At 36.7% G+C, this 17,708-nt stretch overlaps 1 protein-coding gene and 1 pseudogene across 2 annotated transcripts in view; both read left to right on the top strand.

The window, feature by feature from the left end:
• Nucleotides 1–12,083, top strand: part of HEPACAM2 (HEPACAM family member 2) — a 38,984-nt gene extending 26,901 nt beyond the window's left edge. Inside the window, exons 4-9 of one of the 2 annotated variants that reach the window (XM_038556834.1) lie at nucleotides 2,411–2,536; nucleotides 2,626–2,650; nucleotides 2,742–2,779; nucleotides 4,070–4,143; nucleotides 8,968–9,077; nucleotides 11,708–12,083. In XM_038556834.1, the coding sequence (XP_038412762.1) occupies nucleotides 2,411–2,536; nucleotides 2,626–2,650; nucleotides 2,742–2,779; nucleotides 4,070–4,143; nucleotides 8,968–9,077; nucleotides 11,708–11,717 (383 nt within the window). In that variant the 3' untranslated portion in view covers nucleotides 11,718–12,083. Of the gene's footprint in view, nucleotides 1–2,410; nucleotides 2,537–2,625; nucleotides 2,651–2,741; nucleotides 2,780–4,069; nucleotides 4,144–8,967; nucleotides 9,082–11,707 lie in introns of those variants that run through there. The other variant, XM_038556833.1, reaches the window with a different exon arrangement.
• LOC119876972 lies at nucleotides 7,897–16,370 on the top strand (annotated as a pseudogene).
• Nucleotides 16,371–17,708: the final 1,338 nt, after the last annotated feature.

Below are 17,708 nucleotides of genomic sequence, written 5' to 3'. Positions count from 1 at the left end.
AACAAGTAACTAGACAAGAAAAGAGGAATAAAATGAAATCCTGATTAATCCAAATTAAAACAAGAAAAGAGACATAAAAAGGGAGGAAATATATAAAAAGTAATAAGATTGTAGATCTAAGCCAAATATATATTAGTAATTCCATTAAATATTCCAACTAAAAGACAAATATGGTCAAACTGGTTTAAAACTGGTTTAAAAACTACTATTTGATACAAAAAATACAATTGGATGCTTATAAAATATACATCTTATGTGTAAGTATACTGAAAGATTGAAAGTAAAAGGCTGAACAGATAAACCATACAAATAGCCAAAAGAAAGCTGATATAAGGGATCCCTGGATGGCTCAGCAGTTTACCGCCTGCCTTTGGCCCAGGGCATGATCCTGGAGTCCCAGGATCGAGTCCCAGGATCGAGTCAGTCCCACATAGGGCTCCTGCGTGGGGCCTGCTTCTCCCTCTGCCTGTGTCTCTGCCTCCCTGTGTGTGTGTGTGTGTGTGTGTGTGTGTGTGTGTGTCTCATGAATAAATAAATAAAATCTTTTTTAAAAAAAGCAAGAAAGCTTATATAGCTATACTAATATCAGGCAAATTAGATAAGAATTAGATAATTTTTAAAGATAAGTATTACTTTAGGGATCCCTGGGTGGCTCAGCAGTTTAGCACCCACCATCCGCCCAGGGCGTGATCCTGAAGACCCAGGATCGAGTCCCACATCGGTCTCCCTGCATAGAACCGCCTTCTCCCTCTGCCTGTGTCTCTGCCTCTCTCTCTTTCTCTGTGTCTCTCATGAATAAATAAATAAAATCTTAAAAAAAAAAGGAAAAAAAAGATAAGTATTACTTTAGATAAAAAATGGACATTTCATAAGATTAAAGTGGTCTATCCAGCAGGAGGATATAAAAATTCTGAATCTGTATGTAGCATTGCTTCAAAGTGTATCTAATAAATAGCAAATATTAATGAAGTAGAAAAATCCATAATCAGAGTGAGAGATTTTAGCATATCTCTCTTGGTAACTGATAGAACAAATAGACAAAAACTTAGTAGAAATAGAGAAAAATAATTTGACCTAATTGAAATAATAAAGAATATAACATGCAACAATTCTAGAACACACTCTGTGTTCTTATAACCATGTGTATGGTCATTTTTCTAAAATCTTGGCATTCAAAGGATCAAAATCAAACAGAGTCTACATTCTAGAGTGGACTTCAACTTTTCAAAAATCAACAACAGAATACAAAACTAGAAAACTCCCAAACTTAAGGGAAGTTAAGCAGCATGCTTCTAAATAGCCCATAGGTCAAATAAGAAATCTCAATGAAAATTATAAAATATTTTGAACTTAATTATCATGAAAATACTACTTTTAAAAACTCACAGGATGCTGTTCTATAGTAAAATTGTCTACACTTAAAGTGATGAAGAAAATAATACAGATCAAATTTAAAAGTATATTGTGCCCCTAGCCATTACATTATGTATGGCACAAAAAATTGAGGACATATTCATCCAGCATCAAAAATTATTATTCAGCTTCCTCATCTATAAGAGGTGGATAATAATAATTCCTTATTGATCACTGTGAATATTCAATGGGTTAATATACATCATATACTCTTAGAACAGAGCCTGATGTATTATAAGCACTCAGCAGATGTTACCTACTACCCCATATTTTACATAGGAATATTAATAAAAGGAATGACTTGCAAAACAAAGTGAATCTTAGTTACAATGTGAGACTTCAAATATTTTATTGACAATCACATAGATTCTATTTTAGGAATTAAAATTTATTTATTGATCAAAAATTAGTAGAGTGTATTTGAAATACACACCTCCCCTCTGGCCCTTTAATCACACACCACCTGCCTAGAAAATCCATGTACCCTAATTATACTGAAAGAGTGAGATGGAAGGAAAGAGAACAACTCAGTATCTGCGGATGTTTTATACAATGAAGTCAAACAGATCTAAGTTAATGGCAGTGAACACAGTAAACCCTATTGGAAAGTATGGCATAAGCTATTTGCTACATCTAGTCCAACACATCCATATTATCCTAGGCAGTTTACCACATTTCCAATCACAAATATTCTTAGAGAGTTTAGGCCACTGTGGCCAAATGGCTGTGTATTCTAAAATTCCTTCTGCTTGGACTTTATCATTCTCACTTGCTTGCTAATGCATTCTCTCTCTCTCTTTCTCTCTCAATCTCTCTCTATCTCTCTCTATATATACATATATATGTGTATATATATATATGTAGAAACATACATACACACAAGAAATAATATATAAGTGCAGTAATGTCCCCAGATAAAGCATAAACAACTCAAATTATATAGTAATTTATTATTGATCTTTAATAAAAATATTTAAAGTATGTCTTTTTTGTTTAGGACTGGAGAAGCTTGCACAGAAAGGGAAATCATTGTCCCCTTTAGCAAGTATAACAGGAGTATCACTCTTTTTGATTATATCCATGTGTCTTCTCTTCCTATGGAAAAAATATCAACCCTACAAAGGTAGGTTAAAATTAGAAAGAAAATTTACAAATTGTTGTATATATGTATGACAAAGTACCTTACTATGTTTTTTTCTCTCTTGATTTTAGTTATAAAACAGAAGCTAGAAGGCAGGTAATGCATATGTTTCTACAAAAATAATTTTTTCTTGAATGATTTTTCCTCAATTGTTATTACTAACAGAAACATCTATTTGTCTTTTCAGGCCAGAAACAGAATACCGAAAAGCTCAAACTCTTTCAGGTAATGGCCATGCTGAAAGGGACTACTATCAATGTTAATGTATATTAATTCATATGACTGATATTCATTATTATATATAATCTACTATTAATATAATAGAATTCACATAAGCTAAGATTAATATAATACTAACAATCCCTTGCCTTTGAATAGTGCCTTCACTTTACAAAGTGCTATCCCTTGTATTATTGGTTTTATGAAAGTCATGCAAATCTGTAAAAAAAGCCTGAAAAGCACTCAACTCCGTTTTAGAGGCAAGAGAACCAAGGCTCAGATATTAAGTCACTTGTCCACTGTCACTGAGTTCTTTTGAATCCTAAGCCATTGATCCTTGCATTATTTTGAAAATGCCCAGGACCCTCTCAATTTATTCATTCTTAAAGCAGATAAATGCTGGCAGCTCCACCCCAGGGAGAGGAGGAAAGGGAGATTTGACTGGCTTGCTGCTTCTTGTCCCTAGCATTGGCCCTCATTGCCATTCTCTACTGACTCCCTGCAGAGTTGTTTTAAGTTAGCAATAGGGCTTTAGCTCAGGCGTTGGAGTCACATGGAGCTGGGTTTCAGTGCCATATATGCCACTTTTCCCCAATGTCACCTTGAGAAAATTAATTTTTCTTGACCTCAACAAGAGATAATAACTCCCCTATCCACACCTCCCCCCCACACACACACCAGGGTTGCTATGAGAATTAAATACAATGATGTAGGTAGAGTACCTAATATGACTGGACGCTTAGTGAATGTGGGTCTACTTCCCCTTATCAAGCCCCAGAGACCATCTGGCTCCTCCCAACCACCCCATTCACATCATTTTATAGATGATAGTTTGGGTGATTTTGATATTGCCTTGTATTATATTTTGGACACATGGGCAGCTCTATTTAAGTATATATTCTTATTAGTTTTAATGGTCTCTGTTTTAGATCTGGCAGGGTGTAGTACATATTATGTGTAAATTATGCTATGACTCCCAGGTTGAAACCTTGGTGTGCTCTTTGATATCTGAGAGTTACAGAGGACAAGCCTGCCCATATGTTCATTTGAATATAGAATACACAACTCCCACATCAAGCTTTAAGAATAATCGTCCCAATTCAGCTTCAGAAGGAATGATTTCCAACACTGCTTAGCAGCAATGTGACGGTAGGGGATTAGGAAACCTTACATTGGTTTTATACACATAGCACTTGAAGCAAACAATAAAGGTAAGTTAAGACTTTAAAAAAAAAAAAAACTACAATACCAATTTGAGGTGTTTGTTTTGTAAGTAGTATTTGTTTTACATTTCAGGCCATGAAGATGCTCTGGATGACTTTGGAATATATGAATTTGTTGCTTTTCCAGATGCTTCCGGTGTTCCCAGGGTTGGTTTTCCTAGTGGCTGATTAACCACAGGTGTAAGCGGCATTCAGTTAAGCACTCAGGCAGTGTGGTCAAATGGCTGTGCTACTCTCAGCAGTTTACTCGCTCTATAATGAATGATGTTGCCAGATCTGAGGAGCTAAAGCATCTTTCTTGGCCTTTATAAGTAAGGCTAACACCAATTAGGAAGTTACACTAATTCGTAAACATTCTTTATCTGGTAAGCTCAGTGAAAAGAGAACTAGGCTGATGTTCAAGAAACTAAACAAATAGTGGATCAGGGGACCTTGATTTAAAACATTCTGCATCACCTCAATGGTTTACAGACTGTAATGTCACTGAATTCCCTCTGTGTTCCTCAGCTTCCCCTTCCTTTCCCCTCATAGCTTGCAAAGACAATCATACCCTTCTGCTCTTCAGAAGAAAGGTACCATTTAAACCCAAAGTATGCAAGTGCACATCTTTATTTTTTACCCTAAAGGTGCCTGAGATGTGAGAAGAGGAGCTTTTACATCACTGAAACATTTTTTCAGTCTGCAAAGACAAGGTCTTTTAAAACAATCCGTTTTGTTTAACAGACATAAAGAATGTTCTCTGAGCTAATCAGCTTGTTAGCATCTTTATAGATTCCTGTAGGGCCAGTTTTACTTCTGCTTCCTTTTCCCCTGTGATAGTTCACTTAGGGAAGGGGCCATAAACAGACTGCTTGCTTCAAGGCATTTTCATTTCCCTTTTTTTTTTTTTTTTAAGGAACTATCTGTCCTTAGGGATAGGTTACCTCATCTGTTAGTGAATTCTGTCCATGTGTAAGATTCATCCAGTAATTTTCCTAGACACAGACTTTACTTTGCAAATGCTATGTGAGTAAAAGAAGATGCTTGTCTCAGCAGTGCATATACTAAAAAAATAAATAAATAAAGTAATAGAGGGAGACTGATTGGATTTCATCCTCCTAAGGGCAAGTGGGTAACACCATCATCACAAATGAAGGGCGAGACTGCATTGCAAAGCTTTGCACTGCCCTATTCAGTCTCAGACAGCATTGGCTCACCTTTCACTTCTACAACCAAAAAGACAAAAATAAATATTTGTAGATATATTATTTCAAGTAGCTTCTCACCACAGCAGAAAGCCCCCTCTCAAGTGTGGCTTTTAAATAGAAAAGCAGGAAACTGAAGAGCCAGTAAAACTTAGTATTGAGTTTTTGAAGCTGGGGGTTTCTTTTTTTAAAATAATGCAGTTTTTGTTCTTAGGAATTCATTAGAAAGGGGTGGGATCTATGTAAGAAACTTTAAATTTAGCCTTGTGATTAATTAGTACTCAGTTTCAAAATGTTTTGGGAGGGACTGTATTTGTGCAAAATGCTATAATCCCCAAGAACTTGGGGCAGAGAAATGAACGCTTTAATTATGGATCAGAAGCCCCACTTATTTCTGTCATAAGTAGAATAACTTAATTTGGAGCCATGTCCATATTCAAAGCTGAAAACCCCTGAGGAGTCAGCTAAGGTTCTTCATTGATAGTGACAGGTGCTTCTGGAAGGAGTGAGAAATCAATACCAACAATGGAAGGAAAAGGATGAGGAACAGGATATGTGTAGGAGAATCTGCGTTAGAAGCCAGCATGGCAGTTATGTGTAAAGATTAGCAGCCAAATGCAATGACTTTGAGAAGAAAAGGAAAAATAATAATAAAACCAAGATCTCAAAATGGAAGAGGGAAATACATTAAATTACTAACTTTTTGAGTTTTTAAAAATCAGAATCATCTCTTAGCTTGTGATACATGGACATGTGGAATCCTCCTCTCTCTACTTGCTGTACATTTTCATTTTATGTCCATTTAGCACCTCTTTGTGAAATTGGACAGAAAGCAATGGCATGAAATGAACAAATTTATTACTGATCACTAGCTCCAATATAAGCCTAGGTCAATATGTTAGTTATTACCTATAGATTGCTTTTATCATAGCCCTTGACACCCCCATACCAAAGAAACTCAACAGTTGATCTCAAATACACTTGACCCTAGAACAAGATGGGAATAAGGGGTGCTAACACTACTCAGTCAAAAATCTGCCTGTAACTTTTGACTCCTCCAAAACTTAACTACAAGTAGCCTACTGTTGGAGGCCAAAGTCTACCAATAACATTAACGGTTAGCTAATGCATATTTGTATTATACATTATATTCTTACAATAATGTAAGCTAGAGAAAAGAAAATGCTAAGAAAAGCATAAGGAAGAGAAGATACATTTATAGTATTGTACTTTATTTATCAAAAAATATCCATGTATAAGTGGAACTGTGCAGTTCAAACCCAATTTGTTCAAGAGTCAACTGTACAAACCGTAAACCAAAATCTCCTTGGCACACAGATTTCAGGTTGTACTACAAAGCTGTGGTCATCAAGACAGTGTGGTACTGACACAAAAACAGACACATAGATCAATGGAACAGAATAGAGAATCCAGAAGTGGACCCTCAACTTTATGGTCAACTAATATTTGACAAAGGAGGAAAGACTATCCACTGGAAAAAAGACAATCTCTTCAATAAATGGTGCTGGGAAAATTGGACATCCACATGCACAAGAATGAAACTGGACCATTCTCTTACACCATACACAAAGATAAACTCAAAATGGATGAAAGATCTAAATGTGAGACAACATTTCATCAAAATCCTAGAGGAGAACACAGGAAACACCCTTTTTGAACTCGGCCACAGTAACTTCTTGCAAGATACATCCATGAAGGCAAGAGAAACAAAAGCAAAAATGAGGTATTGGGACTTCATCAAGATAAGCTTTTGCACAGCAAAAGAAACAGTCAACAAAACTAAAAGACAACCTACAGAATGGGAGAAGATATTTGCAAATGACATATCAGATGAAGGGCTAGTATCCAAGATCTATAAAGAACTTATTAAACTCAACACCAAAGAAACAAACAATCTAATCATGAAATGGGCAAAAGACATGAACAGAAATCTCACAGAGGAAGACATAGACATGGCCAACAAGCACATGAGAAAATGCTCCGCATCACTTGCCATCAGGAAAATACAAATCCAAACTACAATGAGATACCACCTCACACCAGTGAGAATGGGGAAAATGAACAAGGCAGGATACAACAAATGTTGGAGAGGATGCGGAGAAAGGAAAACCCTCTTGCACTGTTGGTGGGAATGTGAACTGGTGCAGCCACTCTGGAAAACTGTGTGGAGGTTCCTCAAAGAGTTAAAAATAGATCTGCCCTAGGACACAGCAATTGCACTGCTGGGGATTTACCCCAAAGATACAGATAAAGTGAAACGCCAGGACACCTGCACCCCGATGTTTATAGCAGCAATGTCCACAATAGCCAAACTGTGGAAGGAGCCTTGGTGTCCATTGAAAGATGAATGGAAAGAAGATGTGGTCTATGTATACAATGGAATATTACTCAGCCATTAGAAACAACAAATACTCACGATTTGCTTCGACGTGGATGGAACTGGAGAGTATTTTGCTGAGTGAAATAAGTCAATTGGAGAAGGACAATCATTATATGGTCTCATTCATTTGGGGAATATAAAAAATAGTGAAAGGGAATAAAGGGGAAAGGAGAAAAAAAGAGTGAGAAATATCAGAGAGGGAGACAGAACATGAGAGACTCCTAACTCTGGGAAATGAACAACGGGTTAGTGGAAAGGGAGTTGGGTGGGGGGTAGGGGTGACTGGGTGATGGGCACTAAGGGGGGACTTGATGGGATGAGCACTGGGTGTTATGCTATATGTTGGTAAATTGAACTCCAAATAATAATAATAATTATAATAAATTTAAATTTTTTTTAAATTAAAAAAAAAATCTCCTTGGCACAAAATGCAAGGATGAATTACATATCCTAAGGCTGCACGTGAGAACTTTAGCAAATGGAATGGAAATCGTTTTCAAAGAAAACACAAAGCTAAGATATTCCAATACAACATAGCAGATTAAATTGGAATGAGATAACAAACTCTTCAGATGATTTATTAAGGACAAAGAGTTCTCTAGGTGATGCTCTATAAATATAAAGGGCTGAAAGTGATCCATTGGAAGTGTGATGAAAATTGGAAGAGCTTGGGATGAGAAGGGGAACCAGACTTCAGCTAACTAATTGGAAAGCAGTGTTTCTGGAAGAAGAAAATGATCAGATATAAGGAATGGGAGTTAATAAAACATGAGTGCCAGTTTCAGTAAAACACATGTTGGTTTTTACCAGGCAGAAATATACTGCAGTACTTCCACACTCTTCCAAGCCTTCTGTTAGAGCCCGTGACTGCCTTCAATCCAAAACACATCCCTTCATGTGTTCTGTATTTTTGGGTACACTCTGTATCAACTTGCAGTGTGATGAGGGCTTTTATCTATACGTTATTCTTTCTTCTCAACCATTTTTGCACATATAATTGGCAAATAATGTCAAAAAGCTAATTGAGATGTAATATAAAAGATAATAGTATATGCTCTGATTCTAAACTGTCCTGATATCTACTCTTTTGCTATTTTTCTTTCTATTATAGTTCCTTTACAGTACTGCCAGCTTTTTTCTTAAATGAAGAAAAAAAAGTGATAGTATTGTCAAGCAAGTCCTCTTCTGACTTCATAGCTATGCTGCTGCACAAACTACCATAGGGTAAGTGCAGGAAACCATAGCAAGGAGAAAATGGATATCATAGGGAAGATAAACAGATCTACTTCTCTAATCATCGCTACTTCCAGTTGTTTTCAGCTATGCAGCAGAATAGTCATACTATTTATTAGTCTGCTAATTTTTTGTGTGTGCCACATTTTCTAGATGCCAAGTAGGTCTGTTCCAGCCTCTGATGGTGTATCAGGACAAGATTTTCACAGTACAATATATGAAGTTATTCAGCACATCCCTGCCCAACAGCACGACCATCCAGAGTAAGTATGAACCTGCATTTGGTGATGCTACTTTGCTTTCCCCAAAATGTATTGGAAGGCTCAGAAGAAAAATATTAAAACAGGAAATTATCCTCCTATACATTTGAACACACTTCCCCACTAGAAAATAATTTTAGAGAAAAAATAGACAAACACAAAAGTATTTTCTAGAGTTACATACTTGGGCCACTGGTCTAGAATGCAGAGCTTTGGAATCCAGCATTTCCCCCAATGAGTCTGGGTATGAAAGAGATTTTCAGGCCAGTTCTCAAACCATCTTGGTCATCTTGATGATTTTCCAATGACTGTGGTGGTTTTAGAGCCCATGATCTGTCATTACAATTGGGACCAGGAAAAAAAAAAAACTGACAAAATATGCACAGCACTGTTATCATCAAATGCCCAGCCTATTACAGATTCAAAGCAGTCTACTCTACTCTCAAATGAACAAAATCACTGGCCTCACACCCAGAGAGGATAAAATCTGAGCTGAGGCCAAAGCCAGGAAACTACTTACCAGTTAACCCCAGGGCTGACACTAAGGATTTGCCCTCCCTTCTTGGCCATGGAGAAATTAAGCCTACAGCCTTTTGAAATAATGAAATGAACTTCCCCTTTTCATGCTGTTCCTGCAGGCATAACTGCCACAAATCATCTTCCATCATTTCTTTATTTGTCATTTATTGACTTTGAAAAGAACATCAATAACCACACACAGGAACTTCCCCTCTGGCAAAAGAAACAGTTCTAGCGAAGTAATTCATGCACACCTCTGGATAAATACCAAAAATAACAGCCAGCAGTGGATGAGTGCATGGGAAATTATTGTAGGGGAATGAGACCCAGTCCTGGGGGGTGGGGACAGTGGACTATGCAGTCATTTAAGGGCTAAGTGGCAGGATACCTTAGAGGTATCACTGCATTGCTTCTTGACCCAGGGAACCGTGAGAAAAGGGAGTCAGGTAAATTACGAGCAGACCTTGACAGAGCTAGGAACTTCTGGCTTGAAAAGAAAAGAAAATGTTTATATTACTGGGGCACCTGGGCGCCTAAATCAGTTTAGTGTCCTACTGTTGATTTTGGCTCAGGTCACGATTTCAGGGTCTTAGGAAGGAGCCCCAGGTAGGGCTCTCTGCTCATCGTGTCTCTGAGTCTGCTTGTCTCTCTCCCTCCCCTTCTTTGTCCTTCTCCCCTTTGTGCCTCTCTGTCTCTCTTTCTCTCACAAATGAATAAACCTCTTCTCAAATGACACCTGACTCTCTTTACTTCTGGAATAGAAAATTAAGGGATTTGTTTTTGTTGTTAAATGTAAAGAACAGAAAGAATTTTGAGAGTGTGTCTGCTTCCCAATTTTAAGATTGTATCCAATTAAGATTTTTATCCTACTTAAATTCACGTGGTTTTCTATATGTCCTTTGTTCTGCATTATCTATTTTTTATTTAGAATGCAAACAAACCAGATGAAAACTTGAGGTTTATGTTTTAAAGCTCCCAATAATAAAATAAGTGTTGATTTATTTATAAAGTTGTAGAATATAGCAGCTATAATTTCAGAACACAAAGTGATCAGGTTGGTTTCACTTGTTAAAAAAAAAACATGATTCTCTAAGCTAAAAAAGAAAATCACTCTCTGAAACTAGAGTGCTCTCAGACATAAGCAATATCTTTAGAGTTTCTTGGGAATATAAAACTCTATTTTAGAAGTAAACTTGGAAGGTTGAAAGTAAAGCAGAAATGTTCTTTTTCAAGTCCATAAAGGACTATTCAAAACTGCTATTCAGGACATGCTCCCTCTAGGGGTAACAACCCCAGTTCACACTCCCAGTCTTCTGTCTCCATGGACTGGGCTCACCTCCTTTCCTGTCTTTCTAGTCTTTCTTTGCTTCTCTTTGTGTATCTTTATCTTCCAAGGATTCTCTCTTCTTTTACCTCCATCCTTTGATCTGACCTCTCTGAATCTTCCCTTCTTTCTTCTCTCTCTTAAAATTTTCCTTCTCTCTCTCTCTCTCTCTCTCTCTCTCTCTCTCTCCTAACTCATCCTAAAGGAGAGCCAACATTTTTTAAAGTGGAATTTTCCTTGAATACAGATTTATTTTACCTAAATTTAAAAAATGAACAAGTAGAGTGCTCGCTTTGGCAGCACATATACTAAAAATGAACAAGTAGAGTATTTTATTTTCTTCAGAAAGTGTTTTACATTTATTTTATTTACAGTCAGTCTACAAACATTTCCAGAACATTATCTGCTAGGGATAGAGGTTAAGAAAGCCTGAGTCTTTTAAGGACCCCATAGTTTGGTGTGTTCTTGTTTGCTATTGTAACAAAGACTAGCAGTCCTTAATAGAATAAATATTCCTCAATAAAATAAATATTCCCTAAACATGCAAAGGCCATATTACCCTCCTGATTGCCCATGGCTTTATTCTTTAAGTCCAATTAAACTCAAAGATCAATTTTATGAATAATGCAGTATTACAGGTGGCTGGTGAATCTCTTTCCTCCCTACTTCCCAAAGTGAATGTGGGAGCTCTGAGTAAAGAATAATAACTTTCTGCCTTCTTGTAATCCTGTTTGACAGTTGCTTCTGAGATAGGAAAGACAGCCAAAAAATTCTTTTCTTTGGCTCTTAGACTATTCTAGCAGTGTTGTTTTCACTGCTGCATGTGTCTGTTACCTAATTGGACTGGTGTTTAATAAATAGGTAAGTCAACCTGTTTTCATATTTTAGTACTCTACCCAGTTATTTGCTTATTGAACTTATGGCTACATTCATTTAAATGCCATCTGTTGACCTCATTAAATGCTCCTGGCACTGTTTGTTTTAAACCCTTGGCTGGCTGTTAGTATTTTAAAATCAGGACATTTGAGTAAGTAAACCTCTACTTTCAAAAGGAAAATTTCTACAAAATTTACTGATTGCTTACTCCTTATACTTATTTGTTTATAAGTGTAATTTTCTTGACTAGTTCAAAACATTCCTATTGCAGCTATTGAAAAGAATAAGATTTTAAGGTTCTTCTACCTATGGAACTGGAAATCTGTAGAATATTTTATATATCTTGTAACATCTCTTTGCCAGGTGAGCATTCATGGGTAAAGCAGTGCATTGGAGTGAAATAATGAAGGAACATTTTGAGGAAAAACAGTGGAAATGTATATTCATCTGGAATCAGTGAAGAAACCAAGCCTAATACCTCTCACTCATTACTCCTTTGAAATGCAGAATAGTCATTTGTAAAAATTGTACTGAACGTTTTCCAGCATATACACAATGCATTGTGCTACGGAGAAACATGGTGGGGAAATAGTCCTCAGTGGACAGTTTATCATAGTGACTGAGAGAAGAAAAAAGACAGGACTTTCCAATTACTCTTTTCATATCAAGTTTCTCTAAAAAGCTCAATTACTTCTAATCTATACTTTCACTTTCATCAACACTGACACTTCTATCTAATTTCCAAATGTGGAAACTTTATATTTGTAAAATTTCCAACAGGCTTTGTTTTATTAATTCTCATTACTGTTAAATTACTATATTAATTTTTATAATTTTATTCCCAAACTTCCTTCCTGCTATTTGTACCACACAATAAGGATGGCTGTCACAACAGCAAGACTTCCCTTCTCCTAGGTTGTCAATTACTAATAACTTTTTTTGAAAGATGTAAAACACTGAAGGAAATGACATACTAAAGTCTTATTTTTATTTTTGTTCATGGAAAGATGGATTCAAATAAATTATTCTGGTTTTGATTTTCATATGGCCTTGACTCTTTGTCAAAAATTTTACAGAAAAGTCAAATTGTACAATTAGATTTTTTATCCTTATTTCAATCAAGTGTGCAATTAAGTGTGGATTACAGAGAACTACTAAAAATAAGAATCTTGCTCTTTTATGGCTATTTTTTTTTCAGGCTTAAAATTTTTACTTGACTGAATTGCTGATTCTGGAAATGGTCTCCCTCCTTGTATATTGCTGTATTTTAAAAAAATCAGTTAGAGACCAAGTGGTAGAATTAGAAAATTCCATTTTATAACCTCTAAGTGAAATAACTGATTCAGATAACAATCATCATTAGCCAAGACTTCTAAATAAATGGTACCAGATAAAACAAGATGACCAAGGATCAAGTTGCAGAAACTCTGTGAAATGAAGGTGGTCAGAGACCTAGAGAGAAGCAGGTATACAAAGTAACACAAGGCAATTATGTAGGACGCAAGAGGCCGGAGTGGGGACAGAATGATCATCTGAGTGTTGTAGATCTCCAAAATGAAAGATGAATATGTATAATTACATTGGCTACAAACACTCTGACCTGACAGTGCTATACTGTAAGATTTCATTTTGGCCAAATAAAAGTAGAAACAACCCAAATATTCAACAGTAGGGGAATTTTAAATGACATTAGATCCATACAGTGGTTGCACTGCAACTATTAAAAAAAAAGATACACACCTGTATTTACTGACTTTAAACTATGTCTCATGACTTGTTATTTTATACACAAGGAAGAAATTGAAAGAATAGCATTTCTTTTTCAGTGTTTCAAATGAACCACTGTATTTACATTGTTTCTTCCCATCTTTTCACAGAAGCACATGGTGAAAGGAAAATTAAGTCCCACAGCCCCTTTCTGGTTTCTTTCTCTACCACCTTATGTATTTTTCTGCTGGAAAAGTCCACCAGTCCTACCACAAACATTTTCTTTTGCATTTGGTAAAATATATGTACATAGTCTAATTTGAAAAGGAATTAATACCCTCTGTAAATAAATATATAATATACGTACCTACATACTCGGAAATGCATAAGGCTAACCATAAGATAGTTAAAATCACCTGTAGAGAGTAGATCTTAAGGATTCTTACAACAGCAAAACAGAGAATTGCAATCATGTGAGGTGATGGTTGTGCTAACTAACCTTATTGTGGTAAATTATTTTACAGTATGTACATGTACCAAATCATCACACCTTAAACTTATACAATGTTATATGTCAATTATATCTCATAAGGCTAGAAAAATAATACAAAATCACTTGTATTCTAACCTCCACAGAAATAATATGTTAACGTTTCCCTAGGTTAGTTATGCATGTATTCTTTCATACACCTTCTAGTTCCAGAAAGAATTTATGGTAGCTCACATAAATGCATAATATAACAAGATAAAATACACCCAAAAAATAAAGTTGATAAAACAAGATGAAGGAACAATGAGAGTTTACAAAGACAAGTTGAAAGCAGAAATGAGGTTAATAACCAGTATGATGAATTCCCCTTCACCTCTCAGTATTGTTTTATAACACCGAGATCACACGGCATATACAGGTGGATGTCTAAGGAGGAACTTCTAAACTGAATGCAATTTGTAACTGTCAGAGCCAAAGAAAGGTTGCAGTCCCATCACAGGGCTGGAAGAGAACCGGTCAGCTTTCCCAGGCACCACTTGCCCAAGTTCCATCTGCCTTTCCTCCCCTTCAATTTCAAATTCCCTCCCTAATGCCCTGCATTTCTTACTTGAGAGCAGATTAACCACAATAAGCTTTAGCTGTATCTCTGTGTCCCCACCCCCCTTACAAGACCCAACCCTGGAACACTTTAAATCACAGACAATATTATACAGCCTTTTCATGAACAGGTAATAATGCATTCACACGGTTCACAAATTAAAATCCTTTAAAGAGTATATATCAGGACAGACGTCATATTAGTTTTTGGTTTGCGTTTTTGGTTTGGCTAATTGTGTGTATCCCTCCAGAATATCTTATCACAAACCAAAGGAAATACAAACACATATTTTCATTTTTTCAGACTCACTTTCCAATCACTTGTAATTCTTCTCATTTCTGTATTGCTCTCTCACACATAGATACGCTCTTGGAGCATGGTTCCACTCAAAGCAACAAGGAATTGCTAAAGGGAGAAATGTGAAAGGATCTAGAATCCCATTAACTTGCTGTCAATGGTGCGTAACACCGGATAACTCACTGCTTTTTTAGTATAGGGGGATGAAAATCTCATAAATTAATCAAGGTTGCCAAAGGAATGAATGATGAACCAAACCCAGATGTTTATCTAATAAACAAATTAATCTTTAAAAACCACCCTAAAATTTTTTCCTTATTAACTAAACATAATCTTAGCTGAGCTCTTGTTAAAATGTTTAACTTTCTATTGCTGCTTCTAACTTGGAATAGAATTGTATTCCTAGCGTTGATTAAAGAATATATCCTACTGATAAGACTTTTAAACAAAGATAAAATACTTGTGAATAAAAGAGTTTCCCTTCTTTTTCTAACATTTGTGCTCTCATGTTAATAAGACAATTTCAGTTAAAACAAACTGCATACATACATTCAAAGATAGTCCATGTGATCACTCAGTTTTACAAGATCATAGCACCTTATAAAGTTTTGTTAAAATAATAAAATCTGAGAGAAGTGGTGCCTGATGGTGATGGTGGTTCAGACAAGACTGAGGACCAGAAAGGGAATGTGACATCCCCAAAGTCACATAGTAATTGGTAGAGCTGGACAAGAACCTAAGCCTGTAACTGAAGAGACCAGAGTTCTTTATGTTACATTCTTGAGAAGCAGACGATCTTTGCAAATTATCTCGTGAGAAAAATGCCTAAAGTCAAAAGAAGCCGGAAAGCTCCCCCAGATGGTTGGGAGTTGATGGAGCCAACACTGGATGAATTAGATCAAAAGATGAGAGAAGCTGAAACAGAATCTCATGAGGGAAAGAGGGAAGTGGAATCTCAGCCTATCTTCAGGATCCACCACCAGAAAAGCTGCTATATTTTTGACTTCTTTTATAAGCGGAAAGCCTTAAGCAGAGAACTGTATGAATATTGTATTAAAGAAGGCTATGCTGATAAAAACCTGATCGCAAAAAAAAAAAAAGCAGGGGTATGAGAATGTATGCTGTCTGCGCTGCATTCAGACATGGGACACCAATTTTGGGATGAACTGCATTTGCCGGGTCCCCAAAAGCAAGCTGGAAGTAGGCCGGATCATCGAGTGCACACACTGCAGCTGCCAGGGCTGCTCTGGCTGAGGTCCTCAGACCCTGACCCCTCTTCACCCTGAACTTTGGACTTCTTGGGTTTCTGACCATGGTGCCACCCTCTTTCCTCGGAGCAGCTCTTCCTGCAGAGCAGTGCTCCTGGCCTGAGTTGGAGCATGGTCTCTATATGTAAAGGCTTTGGTGTTTAACAGTGATTTGTAGAAATAAAGCTTTAAGCCTTTAAAAATAATAATAATAATAAAATTGAGTGGGAACACAGCACATGACATATGGGTAATAGTTTATATTATTAAAGATTTAATTTATTTTTAGAAAGTTTTTATTTTCTATTTCTGTATTGCTCTATATCCCTGTGAATTCTTATGTAATTCTTATATATTCCTCTAAAGTTCATGTTCAAAAATATGTGAATGTGTACGTTTTAGTTTCATAAGGCAGTAAGAAAACAAAGGTTTCTTCTCATGAGCAGACATGGAAATCAAACACAGCACTTGGATTTTACACTGTTACTCTCCTTCCTCCTCATGTCCAAGATAGTGTTTATTAGCATTATCATGTTAACCTTGAGGTTTACACTTTCTTATCCATTGCTGACTTTCGCGAGAACCTTGTGACTAAAACAAGCATGTCCATTTTATAGATGAAGAAACAGACTCAGAAGTGAAAAGACTGGAAATCACCAAACCAATGAGGGCAGAGCAGATCCCCAACTGCACTTCTGGCTCCAAGTCCAGGGTCTATTCCAAGGTACCACATGATTTCTCTGAACAGGGCAGCATCCTAGAGTGGAGTACACACCAAATTTTCTTGTTAGCCCTACTATAGGAACTTCATTAGTTTCAAATACCATTGGGCCTCCAGCAAACAGGTTATTTGTTTTTTGTGTCTGAGAACTTTCTCACTTGAATATGCTCCTAGGGAAGATGACAGTTCAATTGCTTGCTATACAATAGGGCATAAACTCACAGATTGCTTCTTCCCTGCAGCAGAATTCCCCCTTAGTTTAATGACAAAAGGTTTCTGAAGCTTCAGAGCAGTCAGTTCTTTAAATTCTACATAAAGCAGTTATCCCAGGAGGTGAGGATTTCAGAGACACCCATGATAGCATGCTCTTCTGAGTATCCCCTAAGGCATCCATCCCAGCGTATATACTTTGGAACACCAACAATAAATGTTTTCTGAACTGTACTCAATTAGATTAACTGCCCATTGTATATTTAATGAAGACTACATTTATTAGAGGCAAATAAATTACTGTGTTTCCAATAACCAAGTTCCTCTGAGACTGATTCTCATGGGTATTGAAAACTTTGGGAGCTATTTTTCCTGCAGTTCACTAAAACCTTATCAAACTGTTCTTCAGAAAGGAGAATTAGGGTAGCCCCGGTGGCGCAGCGGTTTAGCGCCGCCTGCAGCCCAGGGCGTGATCCTGGAGACCCTGGATCGAGTCCCACGTCGGGCTCCCTGCATGGAGCCTGCTTCTCCCTCTGCCTGTGTCTCTGCCTCTCTCTCTCTCTCTGTGTCTCTATGAATAAATAAATAAAATATTAAAAAAAAAAGAAAGAAAGAAAGGAGAATTATCAGGGTCTGACTGTATCT

Source organism: Canis lupus, chromosome 14 (genome assembly GCF_011100685.1).
Source record: "Canis lupus familiaris isolate Mischka breed German Shepherd chromosome 14, alternate assembly UU_Cfam_GSD_1.0, whole genome shotgun sequence".
NCBI classification, from domain to species: Eukaryota; Metazoa; Chordata; class Mammalia; order Carnivora; family Canidae; genus Canis; species Canis lupus.
Note: the sequence above shows the minus strand (reverse complement) of the source record. Positions and strands in the feature narration are given on the sequence as shown.